Genomic DNA, 20,919 nt, shown 5'->3' on the forward strand with positions numbered 1-20,919 from the left:
GACAAATTTGCTGGAAGCTCAGGAGAAAGTATATAAGCCAGTTAGGGGAAAAGAGGGTAGAAGAGAGTGACTGGTGGAGGTAAGGGAAGATACTTGAGTTTGATGAAAACAGACTGGTTTTGGAAAAGCAAAGCAAATTAAAATACATTAGGAGAGTAGATTTGCAGGGTAGATGATATACCAACAGCATGGGGATACTGTTTTAAGTGTATGCATTATAAAAATTATCCTAGAGCAGTTTAATATGGAAGGGACTTCCAGAAGATACCTGCCCTGATCAAGGCAGGTCTCTTAGACCAGGTTGCCCAAGGCTGTGTCAAGTTAAGTCTTGAACACCTACAAGGAGGGAGAGCCCATAACCTGTCTTGGCAATCTGTTCCTATATTTGACCACTCTTACAAAGTAATGCCATAGCAGCAGCCTCTCTTGACAGGATGATCATTTCTCTACAGGCCAGCTTTACATCTTTCCTTGTTCTCAGAGCTCATAGCCCTGTCTGGTTGGTCTGTGTTCTCCACTGGGGAGAAGGAACGGAGGTTGAAAGGGAGCAGCTCATCCACTCTTGGCTGAGGGTTCTCCTCCCTGCACAGCAGTGACAGAGCAAATCTGCTGTCACCAAAGGAGTGAGTCCTGGGGGTTGCTGTCTGGGAGGGTTCCAGTGCTCCAACCTCTTTTATGGGAGATGTGCTTCCAAGGTGAGTCTAAACATGAAATGTCTTAAATCAGAGAGGCAGGAAGGTGATAGACAGTGGTGTGATGGGCATGTAGAACAGAGCAGCAGTAAGAGAAGACTTGGAGACTAGTGCAGAAGGAGCTGGTGTGGACATGGAAGTATTTTAGATTGTTCTGATAAGAGGGATGTCCTGGAAATTTAGTACCATGGTAAGACTGGCTGAAGAAGGAAATTGGTACTTCAAGGAGAAGGGATAGAGCTGAGAATAAGAAACTTAGTGGAAGGACAGAGGATTGGGAAAAGGTTATATTGGAAGGGATCATTTCAAGTGGCTAAAATTGGGAGAAAGCAGCAGTACAGTCTGTAAGTTACTGTGTAAGATAGTAGTGATTGTCCAGTTCATGGGGAATAGAGGAAAGTAGTAGAATTGCTCTGTGCAGCAGTTCACTTTGGTTCTTTTCAAGCGTGTGATAGTTGTTAGTCAGCAACGCTATAGTAACAAACACTGAAACAATATAACAAATACTATTGCTGCTTCGGCCCTTGAATTTATCTTCTTCCAAAATAGTTACTGACCCCTTAAACTATTGGTTCTGCTCAGACTCTGTCAAGAACTGTGCAGCTGCCTGTGCTGATGGGGTTCTTCACTACTGCCCCAAAGGTGAGAGAAGGGCCCTAAGCCCTGGAAGAAGGCATATGGTACTTTAGAAGATCCTTACAAGATACTCAATCTAAGATGGAATACTCGTCAAGCTTACCTGAGCTGAAAGGCCTTTGAGGTACAGTCCCTGCTGGAATTGTTTCACTGTACAGTTCTAGTCAAAACCAGTGGCTGTGTAGCCTTTCTTTGCTGTGTGAAATGGTCTGGCTGTTTTGGAACCTGCTTCCGTGAGGTATCCTGAAAATTCAGTGAATGGAGAATTCAGGCCCCACAGACCTCTGTTAGCAGTTAAGAAGACCCCTCTGTGCACCACTAGCATATAATACTATAATTACTTAATTTAACTTCCTACAAGCTGGAAGTACCTCCAGAGAAACAGTCCTTCAAACTGGTCTGCAATAAATCTCATTTTGCTGCTAGTTGATTTTTTTTTTAACTGCATCAGTTCTCTGATCGTATTTGCTCCATAATACGTGAGTGCTGAGAGTAGGGCCTCTTGAGTGCCTGGTTAGGCTACAGATGTTGTCCCATATTTGGTTTGCAAACAAAGTGCTTCTTAAGTATTTTCTCCCTATTTTGATACTGGGGGTGATAAATGAGCAGTAAGGAAAGAAGTTACTTGTCCAAAGTCACCGTTGTGGAGATGGCAGAGGAGGAGTTTGAACTGAGGATCTCTTATGTCCTCATACAATTCCTTGTCCCTTAGGTTATAGTATCAAAAAACCCTTTCTCATTTTTTTCATTTCATTTTCTTCAGAAACATCTACTATAAATGCAGTCTGGATGGCTTCTATGCACCAGCTCTTTTTTGGTTGTATTAGAACTCTTTTAGTGGCCTCATTTTCTGTAAAAGCTTTTCTTGAAAAGGATGCTGGGAAGAAGAATTACCCATCTTCTCTTGGATGTTAAAAAAACATCTCATACACATTTTGAATTATATTTTGGTTTCTATCTTAATTGTATTTTCTTTTCAATGCTAGAGTTGTTCCAGGTTCAAATTCCATATTATAGACCAGTATTTTAATCTCCTTTATATTCCAGGTAGAAATTATGGAGGATTTTAATGTTGGAAAGCATATTTCTTACTGATGAACTGATCATTAGTCATGTTTTTTTTCTTGTGTGATTTTCAATGTAGCACATGAAGAAAAGCGGGAGGCTTAAAACCTTCCCAAAGGTACCCTTTCTTTCCATTTTCTTTTTTAAATTCTATCTTTTCCATTACTGGGCTCTTAACAGTTAAGCACGATGTCAGTAATATCCTCACACCTGTCAAGGGGCTTTTGACTCCACAGGAGGTGCTGTGGGTACGTAGTGTAACAGCACATTAAAAGTTAGCAGGCTGTGGGGACACACTGGTTTGTGCACAGCCCTGGCTGAAGTGTGGCCAAAGGCAGCTGCTCGTCCTCTGCTCAGACTAAGAAGCTGAAGTAGCTGCCCACAGATCTAGGAAATAGTCTGGCTCACTATGTACACTTGGGTGTATTTGGAAAACATTACTTGGGTATAACTTTCAACTACTAAATGAGTGTACTAACCTTTTAAATGCTGTAGGCATGCTGGAGTACCTACATGGTAGGTACTAATTTTGCGTTCCTTATTCTTTAGTTCTGACATAGGCGTGGTTTTTTCAGTGGTCTTTGAGACTGTTGATGGAATTATCCAAGGGTAGATTTCTGAGAGCTCAAAATAGTTTAGTTATTTAGAAATGTAATCATAAGTAAGTTAAAAACCTTAGATTATTCGTCTCAGCCTTGAATTGTAAACCAGCAGGTCATAGAACCATAGTAGGATTGAAAGCTGTGATTGTTTATCTGTAACCTCTCTGTGAGATTATCTAACTGCTTCTTACTGTAAGAAAAACTCTTGACTATCAAGAGGTTGGGGGGGGCAATGTAATGCTCTGTAGCCTAGATTCCAGTTCCATGTGATGCTTTTTTTCTCCTCTCTTTTCATCCACATCTAAGTGGATGTCACATTAACTAAAGGCTTTGCAGAACTCAGTTGGTTTTTTGTTTGGTTGGGTTTTTTTGTTCCTTGTGGCTAAAGCCAACATCTGAGTTAGCAGAATGCAGTGTTATACATTTCCTTTATAGCTTCTTAATCCAGTAATACTGAAAATTATTAATAGTCTTTCAGGTTCAGTAAACTTATAAATCTCCCGTATTGAAACATGCCTGGGTAAAAAATTCAGTATCCAAAGGGATGGCTATATCTGGTTCTGTGAGACACAGCAGTCACTCCCTAGTCACTGTGCTGTTGTGTCGTTAACACATTTCATCATGAGATACTTCACTATTTTCAAGGACAGATTTTTTTTTTATTATTATTTAAAAAGAAATCTTTCTGGAAAGTCTAGGGAAATAGTTGGATCATTCTGCTAGACTTACTAATGAAGTGTACATTTCCCATTGTGTGATAGGTTCGGTCTGGCACTGAAGAGGTGTTTAATTTATGCAGGTAAAGGTCTGCTGTTGTCAGGGGTGATGTGGGTGAATTGTCAGCTTTATTTTAATTCTGGGGACAAACAGCTATCATTACTTATACTGTCATTACCATCATTGTTCTTTATACACTGGTTAAATAATTTATATTTAACTGAAATTTAAATGTAGTTGATGCACTTAAATTTAGTAACTACTATGTGAAGTCCTTAACAGCTTAGTTAATTCAGGAAGTAATGTTTACCTATTTCAGATAACTTTTATTCCTCTGAAGTATTTTCCAAATAAGTCAATAATTCTTTGCCTCTTTTTTATATAAACCCTAACAAAATATTTGTAGCAGCCGTATAAAAATCACATTAAACTGGGATTAACTGGTTCTGTATTTAAATTTTCTATTTTGTGAATGCTTTCTTTCTAGGTAGACAATGTTACTAGCTCAGATAAATCGAGACTCTCAGGGAATGACTGAATTTTCTGGAGGAGGAATGGAGGCCCAGCACGTGACTCTGTGTCTAACAGAAGCTGTAGCTGTGCAAGGTGAACCTTCAGGTTAAAATATCTCTACATTATTGTGTCTTTCCTCTTTGAAACTCGGATAAAACACTAAAATTCATGTAGTGCATTTGAAATGAAAAATCTATCAGAAGATGGTTAACTGAGGTTGGGTTAAATTCACTAATTTAATTCTGAAAGGAAATTATGTCTTGATTGAGAGAAGTGTAAATGTGCCACAATGTGAAATATAAAATCTGACTTTATTCTCAGTATAGTCTTACTCTTTTATATTTGTAACTTCAGTTTATATCTAAGTGGGTATTAAACAAGTTTTAAAATAGGTTAATGACCTAAGAGTGGCTTAAACTTAATGTTTTCTGACAGCTTTATTATGATTTTACATGATTACAAACTCTTTCCTGTATTTTATCGTAAATAGTTTTGTGTGTATCAGTGACAGCTGATGTTGTACAAAACAGAAAGATCAATACAAGCATATATAATGGTATTTAATTGTTGATTCTCATGGCCTAATTTGTAGTTAGTTATTTAGTGTCGTATATTTTTTTAGTTAAGGAAAATAACATTTTAGCTGTCATGTTTACAGAGCAAAATCTTGAACATATGTCCCAAATATGTGATCAAGGTTCAGAAACCAGAAAGCAAGTAAGAACTACTTGCCATTATTCTTTCTGAAGTCAGTATGCTTTAAGTTGAGGTTTCTAGGGTTTGATGCTGTTTATAGTGAACCTGAAATTTTTTTCCCTGCCAGATGGGGATAACTTGGAAAACATGGAAGGTGTAAGTTTGCAAGCAGTTACCCTGGCTGATGGCTCCACTGCTTACATACAGCACAATTCTAAAGGTACGTTAAGGACTGGAAGTTGATGAGTATTGAAATGATATCCCCTTTTTAGCCCTCTCTTTGGATTTTAAAGTCAGGCAAAATCTGTACAATGTTTATGAAGTTCCAATTACAGTTGGAAGTTACAGGTATTACAGTAATACTGTTAAATAAATATTTACTTATGCTACTAATAAGATGCAAAAATCAAATTCAGAACATGAGTCAAACAAAAGTGAAGTGATCTTTACACTTCAAACTGAAATATCAACATTCTGCCCACTGGATAGGACAACAGACCTTTTCCATGTGTATAATCTCAGAATTTTAAAACCTCTGTACAGCTACATTGTGCTTACTCTTTACCTAACATTATTTCTTGATAATACTTTATTTATATTTTAATCCAGAAAGTATCAACTGTGTGTTTAAACTGTGATGTGTTAGAATATTTTTAAGAATTCTAATTGTCTGTATGTTTCAGATGGTAAATTAATGGACGGCCAAGTGATTCAATTAGAAGATGGTTCTGCTGCTTATGTTCAACATGTACCTATGCCTAAAAGCAGTGAGTGCAACAATACAAAAAATATGTTATAAAATAATTTATTACTGATAAATATTGATCAATTAATTAACAGTCGAGATAATTGCTTGATTTCTTATTGTAATGGAAACAGTCATAAAGAGATCTTAGGTATTTTGTAATCTTATGTATTTAGTGTTTAATCTTTCCAGCTAAAGTATTCTTCAGACTATTGTTGAAGTTCTGTAATTCTGTGAACAGGGGACAGCTTGCGTCTGGAGGATGGACAGGCAGTTCAGCTGGAAGATGGAACTACAGCATTTATTCATCACACCTCAAAAGGTAACTTTCTATTTTGAAGTGTGATTCGTTACATTAGTGTTCAACAGAGCTTCAGCAGTATCAAATATGATACTCTCTTACAACTATCACGTTAGTTAGTGTGATTCCCAGTGTAAATTACTTGTTGCCTCTACTATGTAACATGTGAAAATTGCTGAAATGAGACTGGTTTGGTTCCTTATTTGGGCCTCCTGTAACAGTTATAAACAGAATCCAAACCAGCATATTCCACATTTTCTTATTAACCCAGGTTCACATTAGAGTAAGTGAATGTCATGTTAGTAGAGAATGTAAGGCCTTATGCAGATGTCAGCAATAACTGCATGTGAAAATGGAAGAGAAAGAATTAGGTAAGAGTCAGTCAGTCCTGCTTGAGCTAAAGAATGTAGAGATTGGCCTAAATTTTAAAGATCATGCGATTGATGATTTTGCCATTAGGCAGTAGGGCAGAAAATGTGACAGCTGACAGGCAAGAATGCAAATGTATTTATTCCAAATGCTAATTTATGTTTCTGTAGAAGATGATTATACTAGTCCTGGAAATAATACCACTTCTCTAGAAAAAGTGATCAAGTATATATTTTCGGTCTGTTTAAACCAATGTGACAATACCAAGAGCAGAGAATGTAATAAAGATTTTTTTTTTGTTAAAAGTAATCATATATTTTATGTGTTTCTTCGCATATTTTCGTGATTATCTACTGAAAATGATCAGATTCATGAATTCTAAAATCTGAAGTATTGACATCAATAAGTGTTATATTATTTTAATTTTATTAAGAGTGGATATTAAATGGAAAGCATATTTGAGTTCCTGGTTTCCATTGTAAACAAAGCTAGACCAATATAAATTTTTGCTTGTACTTTCATAAGTGCAGAAATAAAACTATAGGAGGTATTGTCTTGAAAAAAATTTCCTCAATGCTATTCATAGTGTTACTTTAAGTGTTTATATTTCTCATATATCTCATATGTATTTATGACTTCAGGAGGCATTTCCTGAAGAGCAGTAGTTTCCCATGTAACATGCAGACACTGCTGTTCCTTTTATAATCCTAACACTTTGTAATACCCTTTCTCAGACAGTTATGACCAGAGTGCATTACAAGCTGTCCAGCTGGAGGATGGAACCACTGCCTACATCCACCACACGGTGCAAATGCCACAGTCAGATACCATTTTAGCCATTCAGGCTGATGGCACCGTTGCAGGTCTTCACACAGGAGATGCTGCCATCGACCCAGACACCATCAGTGCTTTGGAGCAATACGCAGCCAAGGTACACTGAGAGATGTTTCCTCCATCCATAATGTTTTAGTGTAGCAGCAAAAGCCAACTGTTGTCTAAGAATTAAAATTATAATTAAGAGAGTCTTAGACTCTTAGAAGAGAGAACATCAAATTGTCATGACGGTGTTTCACTGTCATGAGCAGCTCCAGTGTGTAGTGTTGCAGAAAAGAAAAAGATTGAATGCTGAAGTCAGACCAATTTGGAAAGCGATTTACATAGCTAGATAATAATCTTCTGTATAATACACTGTTACAAAGGAGTCTCTTGAAAGGACGCTCTTTGGAAAGAAGGTCAAAGTTAAATTATCCTTGTTAGCCACTATTGCTGGATTTCTTTTTTTCCTGAATCGGAAGAGAACAGCCTGGTGTACTGGGCAAGGACAACACATGGTATGAAGTGTAAAACAGATAATTGACAGTTACTGACTTCGGAAAAAACTTCTTTGATCCATACTTTCAATAGTAAAATGTAGTATGATGCTCAAAATTCTATGTTGTTCACTCTACTGGACTTCTGTAAAGCATGTTGTAAGTATAGCAATGGGTGATGCAACTTCAGGACTATAGTTTAGCAGTGTCCCAGTTGCTGGATAATGACCATCAGTGCTTGTATTGCTCTGGAAAAAGTAGAATAAATTTTAAAATCTTCTAGAGTCACTGGGAGTTGTCAAATTTTGGGAGAAGGCCATTTAGGATAATTAAATGGCTTATGCGCTCTTCTTTCTATTAGGCTTCTGTCTGTACTAGTATTAGAAATACTAATACAGCCAGTCAAACGGTGTTGTGTTTGGCTATACCTTAACATTTCATAAAATAAAAGGTAGTTCACAAGGTCAGTTGAACTGTAATGAAAAGCTTTTACATATTCTGTTACTCTTTCTACTATTTCATTTAGGTTTAAATCAGTCATAATTTTGCCCTTCTTAACCAGCAACTACATTAATCATAATTTCTGATAAGTTTCTGTTTTGAGAAGGTAAAGAAGAAACAGAAGAAATTCAAATAAATTTGCAATTTTGCCCTATTTACCTCAGTATGTTTTTTTTTAATTCTGTAATGTAAATTTGTTTTCTGTAGCGCACTTGTGTCTATGTTTAGGAAAAATTCTATTTATTTTCTTTAAACTTTCGTCTCAGAACTTTATTCTGAAAGGTACTGCTCAAACCTCTGGGGAAAGTCAGTAGAAGTGAGTTTCCAAGTACTACACCCGGTTTACTTACAAAAGCAAATAATAGCTCACTGGTCACAACCCTAAAAGGAGTACTGTGGTTTTGGGATTCTACTCCGTGTCTCTGTACACTTCACAGTGAGGCAATGTACACTTTCCATAGCAGCTTTTCAATGGTATAGACATGTTGAAAAAGGTACAGGAAGGCATTAAATACATAAATTAAGTGTATGATAGAATTTTATAACATTTTAAGTGGCACAAAGAAGAGTAGTGATTTGTCATTGTCTGTACCAGTTTCAGAACTGGAAATATCAGATGAAACTCTATCAGGTGATGAGTTCAAGAAAAACAAGGGAAGAATACTTTTTCAAACAGCACAAAGTTAAGCCACTGCACTGCTCGTAGGATATTGTGGATGCTAATATATCCCTGGATTCAAAGAGTAATTAGATAAATTCATAGAAGAAAAATGTGTCCACAGCTATTAGGTAGGAACATGTGACTTCTGCTTCAGGAAGTTCATAAGCCGCAAATTGCTTGGAGGTTGGAAGAATATTTTAGGGAATGCATCACTACATGCTTGACCTGTTCGTTTAGTATTCTCCAGCATCTGCTACTGGCTGCTGTTGGAAATGAAATGGTGCACTAGTATGGCCTTTAGTTTGACTCAATGTAGGTGTTATTATGTTTTTATTGAAGGCAGACTAAAGCTTTCTTTAGGAAGAACTCAAAGATCTGCCTTGGAATCCTTCCAGAATTCTCACAATACTGCGAAAGAGAGGTTTAAAATTTTTAAAGGCGGGTTTGGAGGGTGGTGGTTCTTCTGTTTCCCTGTCCTACAGAACAGGCAAAACCAGCGAAGCTCAGTGGGCTGCCCAGGATCAGTACAGAAACTATTAAGAGTTCATACAAAGAGATACAAGGAGACTACACAGAAGCTCACTGGTGGAATATGTGCATTTTTCATTGTCCCTCGCTTCTCCTTCAGGCACGGTACTACTTACCCACATCTTGCAAAACATATGCAGACTTAACTATAGTCCTTTTAATTTTGGGCTGAGTCAATGCCACTTTCCTCCCAAAGCAGCCAAGGAAAAAAGAGATCCTTGCTCTCTGTGAACATAAAGTCAGGAGGTATGTGATAGAACTGTGAAGAGGTTACAACACATACTATCCTTCCATAAGCTCTTTTCCTGCCACATTACAGCTGCTGGCAAAGTACAGTTCCTGGGATTCCTGCATGTCTCCACACATGCATGCACGTTCTGTTTGGATCATTTGTTTCCAGTGGCATTGATGAAGTTCTAATTTCATTTCAGTTACTTTCTCAATCAACAACAGGAGGATCAGGAGGAAGTAATTTAAGTCTCCTTTCTGTGAAGGTTCTCTCCCCTTCCTTTAAAAATTCTGCAGGAGAAGGTCCCAAAATGGCTATTGTTTCCTTTTAAAAAACCCATCCAAAAATTACCTGCTTTCAGACTCTGTTTGCAATCTTTCTGTAATGTAAACTTGCCTCTGTTTGGGCACTTTCCTCTTCACTGTTTTAGCTTGAAGTTCCCAAGAGTTTATTACTGACAACTGTCTAATTTGGAGAGAGAATACAGTCTGACAGCCTTCTTAAGGGAAAAGTTCATCTCCCACCTCCAGGTGAACTGATGCTTCAGGCATCAGCTTTACATAACCACAGCATTCTCAGGAGCCTGCTCTGGCCTCCTTAGGGAAAGGGCATGAGCATCCCAGGTGAGGTAGGTTCCTGCCAAGCTGTTGTAGAGAATAAAAAAATCACTTAGACTAAGTTTAGGTGCATCCCTCTCAATCTTGAGTATAATGGATGCAGAGAGTATTGTGAATGCCTCTGCTTAATACAGAGGCAATTAAGGAAAGGGAAACTATATAAAGTATACTTTAAATTAATTTTTTCTACAGTGACTAATAAGACTGTTCTTCGAGTTGCTGCATGCAAGATAGTTCTGTTGTTTTTTTTTTTAAGCTGAGGAGTTATATTTTAATTTAAATAAAAATGATCACATTAACATCTAATACACTTTCAGATATTTTTATAAGCTCCTTGGAAAGCAGCAATATCTTTCTTCTCCTGTAGAATGTTTTTAAAACCAAACCCATAGAGCAATACACAAGTCCTTGCTTAGCTGTTGTAATTTGACTAGTTCAAATTGAGATGTAATACATATTGTCTTAACCCCATTGGAATCAAATTACCTGTGCTGTTCAAAACAAGTAATTTCTGCTTCATGGGGAATGAGATAAATTCCTTATTATAAAGGAAGTAAATGTTTTCTTTTTTTCTGTCAGAACTTAGTATTGTTAAATTTACAAAATTTATAAAACAACTTTGATACACTCCCTTTGCCTGTTCTGTAATGCAGGTGCTGCATGTGGTGATTTTTAATGCACTGCAGGATCACTGTGTTTCAAAGGGAGGGAGCTAGAGAGCTATGAAATAATAAGCCCTCAGAGTCTAGTCTGTCTGTAACCCTCTGTCTTTCAAATGAGTAAAAATAATTTGTAAATGTTTTTCCCATTTCAATTTTGTTTTTCAGGTGTCTATTGATGGAAATGACAGTGTTAGTGGCACAGGAATGATAGGTGAAAATGAACAAGATAAAAAAATGCAGGTATGTTCCCAATACAAAATAAGTATATTAATTTCTTCTGCCTTCTTTGCCCAGCAAGCTACATGATAGTCCTGTAGCCATGAACTAGGGTCTGCTACTATCCCTTAGGAGTTTTAGATCTCAATCCTATGCAGATAGATTGTACTATCTCACTTTGTACAAGATGCTGTCACAAGATTTTAAAAAGATCATCTAGTACTTATTATTTTCTAGAGTTTTTTTCTGTTAAAAGGTAATTAAAAATTATGTTGGATTTCTAAGATTTTTTTCAAACTGACTTGGGTATTTCATCAGTAAGAGTGTAAGTTTTTCAGAAGTTCTTTTCCAGGGAATGAACTCACTTTTAATAGTATTTAAAGCAGAAAGAATACTGTCTCAATTAATTGTTTATTTCCTTCTCAAGAGAGACCATTCCAGGCATATGTCTGGAACTGTTCTCTCTTTGACTTATTTGGATTTCACTTTCCCTGTTAGGGTGCCTCACTTTTATTGCAGGTTTTATAAGGAATCAGTAGGTAAGAGCGTTGTCCCTAGTGAATGCTTAAAGAAGCAGAAAAATACTTCCATTTCTTATTCTGGATTCGTGTTGTTAGTACATAGAAATATAAAATCCTTTTCAATGTGAAAAGATGATCTTTAAAGTTCAAGGGGTAATGGAGAATACAGGTGCAACTTATTAAGTCTCAAGCTTTTTATTCCCCTGTGATCCTTAAAATTATGCATTTGACATAATATTTTATTTGGACTTCAAAAGTTATGGCCAACAGCAAAAATAGTACTAAAACCTCTATACCCTCACGTGTTCAGATGACAAAATCAAAACTGGAAAAGTCATTGCATTGAGAAAGGTTTGCCCAGAGAAGCCCCATCTTTCCTTTTTGTTTAATTTAAGAAACAATGAACTAGATAAGGAGGAAAAATATCTTCCAACGTAAAATACAGTACTGTATTCCAGAAAATGAAATTAAGAAATTCAGAGGGTTTGCACACTTGTAGGTTGGAATAGGGATACAACCCCAATAAAAAGCAAAATTCAAGGACAAGTAAGAGAAGATCTTGGTTGGTTTTAACTGAAAGTAAGAGCCTATTAAGCAAAATTCCTTGTGACCAGTATCCACTTAAATGTTGATTTTGGCCTCAGCCCCACACAAAGTGAATCTAAACGTTGTTTTATCTTAGACATGTATGGCAACATATGTGCCATGTGGAAGTGTGCCAATCTTATGGAGCATTATATGTTCCAAACAAAAAGAGATCTGGTATTTCAAAAGGGATTGAGGCTTAGTCTCAAATTCTGACCCATATAAGGTGTCTTCAGTTGGCCAGCTGAAGGGGCCCAAAGCTCTTAATTATGTATGAAGATACAAATCATGTTTATATCTTGATTTAAGTGGATACCTACTTGTAACTCATTCTGAATTAATATACTACTTGGGGTAAAATAGAGTCATATTTACACGTAGAATTAATTGGGTGTATATTTATAAACATTTTAAGTCCAGAGGTAACAGATGTAGTACTGTTAGGCAGTCATTCAGACTTGCGTGTGGTTAGTGAGGTGTTTCACCACAGAAAAAAGCATAAAACCTCTTTGTGATTTCTACTTGTGGAAAGAAAAGACTCTGTGTGCCCAAGTGGATATCCTACACTATTTCCTTTCAAACCTGTCATACCCATCTGTTCGTAATACAGACCTTGGTTATATGATTCTGCTTTTACATATGCAGTCTAAAAAGCTTACCCGAGCTCTTTGTTACCTTTGTTTTTCCCCTGTGTTACCTGTCTGAACTCAGGATGCATTTGTGGTCTCGTAAAAATAGCGGGTTTTTAATTCTGTGTGTTTAGAAGTGGAGGAGAAAGATAAAATAATCTTAACATTGGTAAAATTATGTCTCGTTATTTCCTTACAGATATCAGCACATTATAGAACTGTTTTCATTTTCTTTTAAACTTTGGCATATTTCAGCTTTATAGCAGATCTCTGAAAATATATACATATTTTGTATGTTGAAACAACAAGGAAATAGTAGTAGGTTTACTGATAGAAAAAAAAAAATCAGTGCTTCAGTGCAGATGCTCAACCAAGAATATTCTTCATGATCCTTAATATATTGAGGTGACTTTTGTGATTCATGCTATCATAGGTTAAACAATAGTGTTAATAATGGGTTTCTTGATCCAGGAGGTTTTGTTTTTCACCATGGTTCCAGAGAAGCTTTTCTGAAGTGATGGAGTTGAATGTTTCAGTTGATTAAAATTTTATATGTAACTTTGCTTCCTCAGTCTTAAGAACAGTCTGAAGGTAATGGGGGGTATTGCATCCTCTCTGAAGAATCTGTAGGAATGTTGTTCCCAATCCAATTTCTGATCTGTCTGAGTGAGGAAATAGAGGTCAGTGTGTAGTTGCAGGGCTACAGTCTTGCTGGGATGAGAGGGATGTGGTGGGAGAGTTCAGACAACTGAAGTGCTGTGATGGATGGATCCAAGGCTCTTTAATAGGGCCAGGTGGGGAAGGAGAGGAGCAGGAGCTGCCCTTCATGTGGGAACAGCAGGACTGCAGAGGGCTCTGCTTTGGGATGGGTCAGAATGACCAGCCTGGGTGGGTTGTGGTGGTTGTGGTCTGCTGCAGAGAGCATGGTCAGGAAGAACATGAGGCCCTCTTCAGACAACTGGAAGAAGCCTCATGTTCACAGGGCCACGTCTTCATGGGGAATTTTAACAACTTCAGTATCTCCTGGAAGGGCATCACAGCAGGGCACATGAAATCCAGGAGGAATCTGGAGTTCAGGGGTGGCAACTGGCAATCTAAAGCAGGTTACAGAGCAGCTGGCAAGGTGAGAGACACTTTGCTGGACTTCAGTTGCCAAGAAGAATTAATGGGAAATGTGAAGGCTGGGGGCAGCCTTCAGCAGTCTCCATCCTTAGAGATACTCGGAACCCAGTTGGATACTGTTGTGAGGAACTTGCTGCAGCTGAAGTGCTTTGAGCTGGAGGTGTTTTCTCCTCATCCATTCTGTGAAATGTTCTTTTGGCAGTTAAGAATAGAACTGGATCCATAAGAAAAGGGAGGTGGTCCAAGAGGGCAGACCTTTACAATAGTCTCGATTTACTTTGCATATATTTGTATCAAAGTGCTTACATTTGGGCCTCTGTTCAGTCTGTATGAAAGTTTCTTGTATGTTAGCATATGAAGAAGCCTTTAAAAGGGGTTTAAGTTGCCTCCTGAAGCTTAGATGTAATCTAAGATTCTTCTGTCTACTCATTTGGTCATTTTAACACTGCCTTATTTTTTAAATTATTTTGTCTTTGCTATTTAGCTAATTAATGCAAGCATTTAAATTTGGTAGCTACAAGTATGTTTTACAGTTTCTCTCATCAGAATTTATGTTTTCAGCTATTTATTTCTAGTTAGTTTAGTTTATTTATTGAGGAGTAAGAAATACATGGCATAGCAAAGAGAAACAAAAGAAACCTGTCATAATCAGCTCTGGCTTGATAGCAAAATAAAGTTGTCTGACGTCTCTGATCCATTTTGGTTGTTGGTTTTTTTAGTGTGTGGTTTGATTTTTATTTTTAATTTTTTTTAAATTTCTTTTTTTTTCTTTTTAACTTAAGATTGTCCTGCAAGGACATGGAACAAGAGTGACTGCAAAATCTCAGCAGACTGGAGAGAAAGCCTTTCGCTGTGACTATGATGGCTGTGGCAAACTGTACACAACAGCTCACCATCTTAAGGTGAGGAGGTACACAGTGTGCATTGTTACTTTGTAGACATGATTCTTTTGGAAAGTTTGTGGTTAATAGTAATGGAAATGAACAGGGAGCCAGCTGCAGTGGGGCTGTTTTGTCAAATGTTTATTGGATTGATTTGTCTCAGGTGCTCAGCTGAGTTTGCTTAGTGTTCTGGGTAGATACAGATGTGTTAAGCCACTCTGTTGCCATAATATAAGAAGTCACTTGTTGAGATTGTTCCCACCAGAAGTGTCACAATAATTCTGGAATCCAGTGTTCACTTCATGGACTTTTTTATTGTGTGTGTATGATCATGCAAAAATTCTATTTTTTTAAATATTTCACCATCATAATACAAAGTCTGGCTCTTCAAAATGATCTAACATTCAAAGTGAAAAGCTGGAGCATCTTTTCTTTACAGATGGCAACTCCTTAATTCTCTTCCTTTTTAAACTAAGTAAAGGAATTACTGAAACAGTAAGGGTGAAGAGCTGTTCCCTTTCCAGCTGAGGCTGAGATAATGACTTGCTGATGAGGTAACCTCTTTGCAGTGCTGCCTTGTCTCAACTAAATACAGGAGCCAGTGAGTAGCTGACTCTGTGGATCACATGTTAAATTTGTGTCTTTGCTGCAGAGCTTTCGTGCAATATAAGAGGATCATTGGAAGCATTCAGTGGAGTCAAAAATCAGATATAGAGTGGGCTCTGAGGCATGTTTGCATACTGTCTTTAATGTACATGCATGATGGCAACTCTGCCTGTGTTTACGGAAGTGTTTTGTGCAAAACCGACTGGAAGGATCAGGTTAAACTTTGGAAAGAGGCATCTTTAGTGTTAAGGAAAACATTACTATATTTTGTTATTTTTCATCACTGATATAAACAGACACCTGAATGTGAATCTTAGGAAAAGAAATAAAATATGTTGACTTTGAGGATGAACTGTTTCTGTGCTGAAATAACCAGATACATTTCATTAAGTCTCTGTCTTGGATGTCAACAGGTGCATGAAAGGTCACACACAGGAGACAGACCATATCAGTGTGAACATCCTGGATGTGGCAAAGCATTTGCAACAGGTAATCTTTTGTAGACTAGCTCCTCCTGCTTGTTAGTGTTTGTCTCAGAATAAAGTAAGTTTTTAGTATTGTCTTTTTTAAACTGCTAAGTTGCTTGGGAGAACTGCAAAAAAAAAGTAATCTTTTCAGCTAGTGTAGAACAAAGAAATGACTTAAAAATGATTTAACTCCTAGTTACTGAAGGAGAAATGACATGAAACACTTGACACTTCCCTTACTCTTCACCTGTTATGCTACAGTCAAATTTTATGTTGACAAATAGGCCTTTCTTAACATTAAGCTAATAGCAAAAGTTAAATTTGGTGATAATAGAAAGCTTTAGGCTAGAGGTAGATTCATGATCTTTTGGTCTAAATTTGAAAGGAACTTCGAAGGAAGATCCTGTTTTAAGTGTTCTTTACTGAATTTGTATCAGAATGACATCTCTTATGAAGTGAACTACAATTCGTACAGACTGCTCTGTTCATAAATGATGCTCTTCCTGAGATTGACTTTGATTGTGCAAAATGTAATTACGAAGAATGAAACATGGAAGAAAATCGAAGAGCAAGTCTTGTTTCACATTTTATTCTTTTCCTTTGAATGTAAATTAATACGATGCTTAGAAAAGTTAGGCTTTATTTTTTTTAAATAAGGTGTTTTTAAAATAAATTCATCTGATCTAGTACATAAATGCTGATGAGAAAGGTCAGAAAGGAAACAACCACACTTACAGAACTGCCCCTTTAATTATATAGTGTTTGTAAAGGGATTTCAAAACTACACAATGAAATATTCTCTTCTTTTGCAACAGACTGTATGGATATAAACAGCTGTTTTCTGTAAATACCATATTTTTGGTCAGAGCTGTTGTACCACTGTAGTTCAGCAATCCTTGCCTTTGACAATGTTCACTTGAAGTACTGACTGCTCTTGGTTTAAATATGAAGAACTCTCCTTGACTGGATCATGAAATTGAGTTCATTTTAGTTGTAAAGAGTGAATTAATGCTCAGCTTGGTACACATGCTTTGCGTTTTTAAGAACATCAAGAATAGGAATTTCAGTTGTTTGGGGAGAACACGCTGTGAAATTAAAGCAAATGCCATTTTCTTACAGACTTTCTTTATTTTGTAGAAATATACACATCATTTGTGGGCACAAGTAAAATTCAGGTTTGTTTTCTAAAATGGCTGTTTCAGGCTTCTTTAGTCGTTATATTTTCAGGGAAATGCTGACAGAAAAATCTTGATAAAATCCTCATTGCAAAATAATTTACAGAGGACCTGATCCAAAGTTCACTTTCAACTGGTAGAGTTTTTGATGATGATGAGTTCCTAAAAGTTATCTTAAAGGGAATGAGTGTCTGTGACTGCTATCAGTTAGCACCTATATATGCTTTTACTGCTGACTCCCTTAGTGGTACTGCTTTTTCTGTGAGCAAATGTCATTTTGGTGGCAGTAGTGGGAAGAGGTAAAAACTAGATGGAATGCAGAGCACACAGCTTCCTCAGAAGGCAGAGTAAATATTCATCCACATTATAATGATTACAATTTATCCTTCTGAAGGGAAGGAGAAGCATTATGCAAGTGTATTTTCTTTCTAAATGAAGGATGAAAGAATTTCTAAATTGTTATCTAGAGTTCTGCTGCTCTGTATGGTAGAATGAAGAGATTGTGAAGAATGAAAGAGCAAATTTTACTCATCATCCAGTTCCTGATTGGAATGGCAAGCACGGCTTTTGATGGTGATGGTTTATGAGTATCCTAATTTTGTGTTTACACTACTATAACATCCCTTCTGATCTTCAGGGTATGGGTTAAAAAGTCATGTCCGAACACACACTGGTGAAAAGCCTTATCGGTGCACAGAAGAAAATTGCACCAAATCATTCAAGACTTCAGGAGACCTGCAGAAACATATTCGAACCCACACAGGTACTGCTATCACTCAGTACTTTTCTGTTAATTCACTCAGGTGGATCTTTTTTTCTCTTTCCTCATTCCGTGACTTTATACTTACAAAATCAGCCTGTGTATATTCTCTTTCTGAAGCCCAGTGAGCTCAGCAGCATTTCAGCATGGTAAGCATTTACTGCAAATCCAGCATGCTTTTCTTGGAAAAAGTGTCCAAGCATTCACACTGCTTTTGTAAATGCACTAACTTTAGCAATGCCTCACTCACATTGTCAATGAGTCACTTGTTGCCTTTACAGTTTTATCTGCAGCTGTAACAGAACAAGGAACTTTTCCTCAATAATATGTCTCACCTTTTAAAAATGGCATCAGTGTTCTTTAGTTTTGTTCCTTTAATACAGCTTCAGGAAGGTTGATACTTCTGAGCTTGTTATCCTGATTTCCCTTCTCTTTATGCAGCAGAAGAATGAACAAAAATATCATAGAAAACCAACTGTTAATAAAGCTTCCAAATGCATTAAAAAACCTTATATTTTTTCCAAAAAAATTAATTTGAAAGGCAAAACACAAATAAATTCTAGACGGCATACTCTACAACTCTGCAAAACTCTGTGGGTGCACTCATGTAAAAAAGCTTGCACGGTGTCTCCTTTGCTCCTGAGATCTTAAAAAACAACAACAACAACCAAACAAACAAAAAAAACCCACAAAAAAACCAACAAAAAAAAACCCACCCACACACAAAAAAATAAAACAAACAAAAAAAAACCCACAAACCAAAGAACCCTTAAATCTAGGAAGAATAATCTATCACTTGCTAGCCTATACCATTAAGTATATTTATGTTTCTGCTAGAACACCGGTAAGTTTTTCTCACAGCAGTCCAGGGACCAGAGTGCAGGGGTGACGTTTTTTAGATTTCGGAGTAGTTTTAGGACACTAAAGAATGAGAAGGAAATTGTGCCAAGTCCTTTGTGCAGATGGATGGAGCAGTGTTTGCTCATGCCCTATGCAAGCTGCAGCAGTGCACCCGATGGAGGCAGGTCTGGGCTCTCCTACTCTCTCCCATGGCTCTGAAGCCTTTTCCTTCCTTTATCAGGCAGATCGGGGTTAGTGCTTTCTTGATTTTCTGCCTGTTTTAACAAAAAGTGACTTTTTTCCCTCTCTTTGAGTAGCAGTCCAGTCTCACTTTCTGTGCCATCAAATGCTTTCCTCGGGTTCCTCCGTGACTTTCCCAGGCACACAACTCGGGGATCAGAGAAGCTGGTATGGATGGTACCTCATGCTGCAGTGGGGGAGAGCTTGAAGGCTTCGGACTTGCTTTGCATTTCTAGTGCTGCAATTCTCGTCACCTGGAAACAGGTCGCTTTGCTAACAAGGACATTAGAAACTGAAAAGGCTGCCTCCTCTGACCGGTCTGGTGACATTCCTGCGGGCATTCTTTAAAAGCGCTTTGTTTTGGTTTCTAGTGTAGGGTCTGTTGTTGGGCGGGGTTGGCTCTGCAGCCCTGCTCCTTTCAGGCATGTTTGAGGTCCTGGCAGAAGCAAGGCTTGGGGGAGCCATGGTAACACAACACTGAGGAGTGTAGCGTAATACACACGCACTGCCTTGGCAAGAGGCTGGAAAACCTTCCCGAAACAGCTGGCCGAAGGAGTGAATAGGAGTTTCCTCTGCCAAGGAGTTAACTGCTTTGGAGTTTTGTGGTATTAGTGTCGCTATCAGGACTTGGTTTTTTATTTCTGTCTCTAAGTACCTATTGTTGTATCTGTAGTGGTGTTCTGCCCTCTCTTGCTCTAGGATTCTTCTCTTTGGTAAGCAGTACAATAGGTTGAATGTACTTAGCTCTAGAAGTGTTGAGGCAGAGGACAGCCTGTCAGGTGGCTCGAACTTCTCCAAACTTCACCCCCTTTGCTCTCTCTCTCTGTGTGCTTTGATAGATCTGAAAGGTCAGGGGTTTGGGGTGTTAGTGGTTGACCTTGTCTGGTGTTCACAGTGGAACGTTCTGGTGCAGGGTTGTAAGTTATTGTGCTTAAATTTATATTATATTATTAGACTTACTTTAAAAGAACTTTTATTTATGATTGCTCTGGTTTTGGAGTTTGAAACTTGAGATTTGTGGCTGTCTCTCTTTATAAAGTTTGTTCTTCTCGTGTTCTCTATAGTGAGTTTTATTTACCCATTTGTATCTTATCATATGTTAAACCATTAAGGGTTTTTTTTTTCATTTTATGAATTAACAATTGACAAATGTGCAAATGGTATGATACACTTGTTTTGGATAATATAGGTATGAATTGGGGAGTGTATTGACTACTTGTTAGAATACAGACAATGTGGAAGCTCATCAAATGAACTGAGTCTGTTTTATGCCTTATAAAGTACTAATCTAAATGCTTCATCATTTAGCTTACAGACTGTATAATTTTCCCAAATTTTGCCAGTTTTGGCTAAACTACAACACTTCACAGTGGCATGTTCATGGTATTTCTGACTGAGGATCTCAATGATAAAATTGGTAGCTTTGGATTCCTACATTCAGTCTAAATGTAACGGAGAATTTTTGTTCTTTTGTAACTTTTGCATGTGTACCTTTTCTTGTCTTTTTTCAGGTGAAAGGCCTTTTAAGTGTCCCTTTGAAGGATGTGGCAGGTCATTCACAACGTCTAATATTAGAAAGGTTCACATCAGGACACACACAGGCGAAAGGCCTTATTACTGTACAGAGCCAGGATGTGGGAGAGCTTTTGCCAGTGCAACTAATTATAAGAATCATGTGAGAATACACACAGGTATATGAGTGATGCTTTGTATTTTGAAGTGCAATCTGCTTAGGAGAGGCTGTCATTCTCCTTGTGAGCAATATTTTGGTGTGCTGTAACTGGGTATAGTCATGTTCATATGACCTGGTTTGGTGCTTTTCTTTGGGTCTTCTCTCCCCTCAGCTGAGGAGAGTTAAGCAGTTAGGTTTCCCACCTTGCTGTCAAGGCAGAATAATTTTGGTTTGGATACAGAGTTTTTAAAAACAGATGCAAAACCTTGTCTTCAATGGACATTGGACTAAATCCTTAATGTGGTTCTGGGGCTTGCCTCACTTGTGACCTGTTTTGTAAATAAATAACAGTAAAGGACAA

The 20,919-nt window shown here is 37.5% G+C and overlaps 1 protein-coding gene across 5 annotated transcripts in view; it reads left to right on the forward strand.

The window, feature by feature from the left end:
- ZNF143 (zinc finger protein 143) overlaps positions 1–20,919 on the forward strand; it is a 38,271-nt gene that overhangs the window by 8,366 nt on the left and 8,986 nt on the right. Inside the window, exons 1-12 of one of the 5 annotated variants that reach the window (XM_050335965.1) lie at positions 2,347–2,511; positions 3,757–3,794; positions 4,200–4,330; positions 5,049–5,141; positions 5,605–5,688; positions 5,908–5,988; positions 7,071–7,267; positions 11,010–11,084; positions 14,700–14,819; positions 15,818–15,893; positions 17,684–17,809; positions 20,398–20,577. In XM_050335965.1, the coding sequence (XP_050191922.1) occupies positions 4,207–4,330; positions 5,049–5,141; positions 5,605–5,688; positions 5,908–5,988; positions 7,071–7,267; positions 11,010–11,084; positions 14,700–14,819; positions 15,818–15,893; positions 17,684–17,809; positions 20,398–20,577 (1,156 nt within the window). In that variant the 5' untranslated portion in view covers positions 2,347–2,511; positions 3,757–3,794; positions 4,200–4,206. Of the gene's footprint in view, positions 1–2,346; positions 2,512–3,756; positions 3,795–4,199; positions 4,331–5,048; positions 5,142–5,604; positions 5,689–5,907; positions 5,989–7,070; positions 7,268–11,009; positions 11,085–14,699; positions 14,820–15,817; positions 15,894–17,683; positions 17,810–20,397; positions 20,578–20,919 lie in introns of those variants that run through there. The other 4 variants (XM_050335967.1, XM_050335964.1, XM_050335963.1 and 1 more) reach the window with 4 other exon arrangements.

Source organism: Myiozetetes cayanensis, unplaced genomic scaffold (assembly GCF_022539395.1).
Source record: "Myiozetetes cayanensis isolate MyiCay16 unplaced genomic scaffold, myiCay2020 scf6-25, whole genome shotgun sequence".
NCBI lineage: Eukaryota > Metazoa > Chordata > Aves > Passeriformes > Tyrannidae > Myiozetetes > Myiozetetes cayanensis.